At 38.5% G+C, this 4213-nt stretch overlaps 1 protein-coding gene across 1 annotated transcript in view; it reads right to left on the bottom strand.

Moving 5' to 3' along the window:
- Positions 1 to 2613, bottom strand: part of GNA13 (guanine nucleotide binding protein (G protein), alpha 13) — a 27397-nt gene extending 24784 nt beyond the window's left edge. Inside the window, exon 1 of the mRNA XM_009323768.1 lies at positions 2365 to 2613. Coding sequence (XP_009322043.1) covers positions 2365 to 2613 — 249 coding nt within the window. The remainder of the gene's footprint in view (positions 1 to 2364) is intronic.
- Between the last annotated feature and the right edge of the window lie 1600 nt (positions 2614 to 4213).

Genomic DNA, 4213 nt, shown 5'->3' on the forward strand with positions numbered 1-4213 from the left:
TCTCTTAATATGAACCATGTTTTTCAGTGCAGTGTCAAATTCGGTCCAGTGAAAAAAGTTAAACTCACTCAACAGTCTGAAAAGAAGTTAGAGTATATACCGTCAAATAATACTCTTCTACCATGCTCAGTCCCAGCATTTTACACTTTTTTTTATGCCATTTTTCCCTCTCTCCTACTTACAAAATGATTGCTGATATCTCTTGTTTCATTACATTTTTTGCCACAAGCAGTAGAACTGGAAGTAGAACAGTATTTTTCTCTTATTCCCCATTCTACAATGCTAGTAATTTTCAGTCTTGAATCCTTACTTCAAGAGTCAGTACTCGACACGACTGAACTGTCTGCACTTCTTCCAACTTCACCCCGCTCTACCTCCTGACTCAGGTACGCCTGTCACTCCCTCCTTAACCATTTGTGTCTTCCTTCCATATTCTGGCACGAGTCTAAACTCTCCAAACACTCTTCTACAAAGCCTGTCAGCAGGTACAGCAAAAATACATACTGCTTTCAGGAGTTTTCCGCCACTCTGCCACCCACATGGAGCTCTGTCATAATTTAAGCTGGAAGCTTACTGGGGTAAAACCGAGACTTCACACTTGGCCAGCACTGATCACACTGCTTGCACTCAATACAATGACATCATTCAACTTTTTTTTTTTTCATGTTTATAACTTGGCATAAATATCACAGGCTGAGATTTTGAAAGGATTTAGGAAATAAAGCAACGTAAGTATAAATAAAGCAGTTACCTTCCAAGAATTAGTATTAGGACAGTACTCAACTATTAAGACCACTTAAAAAAAATATTCTTGAGTTCTGCCTAAAACACAACATGATCCGTATATTTTTTGCAGAGGACATTATACATAATCGGATTTAGGGATTTCCGAAAGAAAGCAATAGGGTTTTTTCTGTCAGATTCAGAAGAACACATTCTTCAAACCCTACTCAAAGTGAAACTCTGCACATGCTTCAGTTATGGAAAGAACCTACTTCTCAGAGACTCAAGACAAAAGAATAGTAATAGCTCCCTTTTCCTTTGCTACTTAGCCTGAAGTCACTAAACATGCCTAATCAAAGACAAAACAATTTTATTTAACAAATTTTAAAACAGATCACTCCAGCACAGCAATTACGTCACTAGAAGTCACATCTGCACCAGAAGAGGATCTTGACTACAGTAGAGCAATTACCCTTTTATGATCACTTTGAAGGCAAAATGCAAGAAGCAACAGGTCTCATTAGAAACCTATTTATATAGCTCAGAACTAGGCTGGGCAGGTGATAGGCTACTCAAGCACCTGCCCACTCTGCAATCTCTAGAAGACACTCTGTGATCAGGGCAATACATATTTATCGAGTATTTACACAACCTATTTAAGTCAGAGTATGATTACACAACCATTCATAATAGCTCAACAGGAGACATCATCAGCTATTGTTCAGATTCACACTAACACAAAGGTTATTTTTAAGTCATAAAAACACAAAGCCACTTAGGTTTAAGAGACCTACAAGAACAGATTTAATCTATTTTAAGGTTCTCAGCCCCCACCTCCACAAAACCCTATGACACTGGCACTTACTACACAAGTCTATGAACCAATAAACAGCAAATTTAACTTAAATTCTTCATTTCCTTTTGCGGCATTTGCATGGAAATGGAGCAAAGGGATTTTAGCTGACATGGGCAGTTAAAAGCTCCAGCTCAAGAATCAAGACGTGTTTCTTTTTCCTTTCCAACCCCACTACTGAAGTGTATACTCCATCTCAACCCCACTATTAAATTGTATACTCCATTTTCAGCTGAGAACTCCAATATAACAAAAATCTCATCACATGAGTATTAACACAGACATTTAAAATTAAACAGGAAGTATACAGAGGGAATGTCTGCTAGATTGCTCAAATTGGAATAGAGAAGGGAGTGGTTTTTAAATTCTTCTCATTAACCCATGCATATCTTTTCTTAAAAATCACATCACTATTAAGATTTCCTTTATTGCAAACCATTTTTTTTTTAAGTCGATGCACTAGTTAACAAAGGGTAAAAATAATCATATGGTAAAAACATTAGACAGGTACTAGCTTTGTTACAAAACATAAAAGCCCTCTACACCTCAGCTTTCTCACATATGAAATGAGGGCAATTATGTCAGAAGCTCTTTATTATTCTTGTTTTTTAAAAAAAGGGGGGGAAAGGAGCTAAATGCATCTGTTTGCAATACCACAGTGTAACAGCCTACCATTCAAAAATGCTTACAACCCGTAAGAGGGCCGCCCGATCAGTGTTTTATGGAAAAGCAACACAGGAACAAGAATCACACACACTCAATTAAAAACACTGAAACACAAATCTTACCAGCTGGAATTCTCTGCGCCTGTCGTACGCGTGCTGGATACCACTATCCGCCCATAGAGCTCTTATGGCTGGAAGGTACTGTAAAAAAACTGCCGTCTCCACCATGCCTTGCACCACCGTGACTGACCGAGTATCAAAAGCCATCATCGTATCTCCATTACTCTGGTTAGCAGGATCTCCCCAAGGGATATGAAGTTTCTCTCTAGCATCTACGAGGACTCTCACACCTTTAACAACATGAAAGAGCATTGCAATTAGAATTTCTCAGCATCTACTATTTCACTAGCCTACAAATCTGCAGATTCAAACAATGCACTTACTCTGTACAGTCAAAGCTCAATAGAACTATCCACCCGGTAGGAAATCAGAAAGCTTCTGAAAAATCGACTCAAAGCACTACGTTTTCAGGTAACTTCAAAACTCAGATATTTGCTATCAGAAAAACATGATCAACAGTGTAATATCCATAGCACAAGTTTAACTCTTGAAAAAGTGCTATTTTGAATTACTAAATCCCCAATCTGTGCTACCAAGTCTTTTACCAGTATTTATACTTCCCTCTGATCTCCAGGGCCATTCTACAGTCGTTAAATTTACCTAGCACGAATACAAGACAAATGAAGTATGTTTAAAAGCTTATTTCAGAATATGTTAAACCATCTGATGGCTTATTTTAAGGTTCCCTAGCCTTTGTATTCTCATTAACTTGGCATCTAGTTATATCTAATTGTAGAGAGTTATCACTGCCTTTAACGTTTTCAGAGATACGAAGACATTTACTAAAATCACAGCACTTTCTAAAAAGTATGTTTTTACTGCTTAAGTGCAGAAGGAGTTGTATCACCTAAAGACTTCCCCACAGTTTTTGTTGTTGTTGTTTTGCTAAATATTCTCTAGGAGAAACGGAGTAGTTTTAAACTTCTCTTATAAAGGACTTTAAAAAAAAACCAACACTGTGATCATACTGATAAGGGAAATGCAGGGAAATGAATTCTAATACTAAATTTACTGATGAAAAAAATAAAAAGAAATAAAATCCAGTAAGAATAAGCAACTACAAAGGCATAAGGAGATTACGATGTAGTAACAAATGACTCTATAATAACATATCTGTTCAATGCCAAAGAATTTTTTTCAAGCTTCATTCTCTTTTCATAATTTTTCTATCTGTCAAAAGCAATGACTACAGGAAAGCAGCCTCCAGAAAAGATCTGCAGTTCCTACATGTATACTTTCACAGAGTAGGAAGTACCTTACTGTATTAATAAACTATAACCTGGTCAACATCCACACTCGTGATTCCTACTGCCTTGCTATTTATAGTTTTTCCAGGCTTGATTTGTAAACAGTTTTGTAAAACAATTCTCTTTAAGAATCACTGGACCTCAGACCCCTTCAAGAGCTGAGGTCTGACAACACTCCGCTGTTTTGAGAAACTTAGTTAAGACTTTGTCCAACTATTTACACAGTTCAAACCGAAGATCTGATGAGCGATTTAGGTAAGAGAGAGAAAATAAGTAAGGATGACCAATTAAGTACGGATGACAGCAGCGAAATCAGAGTCGGCTCCTAAACCATGTGTGGAGGTTTGGGAAAGCATCTACGAGAAGTGGCTCTGCGTGCGGGCTTCTGTTAATTGGTGTGTCAGCCTAGCTTCCAACACGATGGCAACGTCTCTCCCACTGCAACGAAATGCAAAGAGCGCGTCCTCCTCGGGCGCAGGACACGTCTCATCCTCACGCACTTTCAGGTGCATCTCTCCCCCATCCATTACCGCTCATTACTGCGATCGCGTTACCGGGAAATGGCAACGCTCGGGACCTTACGGGCTGAAACCGCTGCTCCCACG

Source organism: Pygoscelis adeliae, unplaced genomic scaffold, assembly GCF_000699105.1.
Source record: "Pygoscelis adeliae isolate BGI_AS28 unplaced genomic scaffold, ASM69910v1 Scaffold75, whole genome shotgun sequence".
Classification (NCBI taxonomy): domain Eukaryota; kingdom Metazoa; phylum Chordata; class Aves; order Sphenisciformes; family Spheniscidae; genus Pygoscelis; species Pygoscelis adeliae.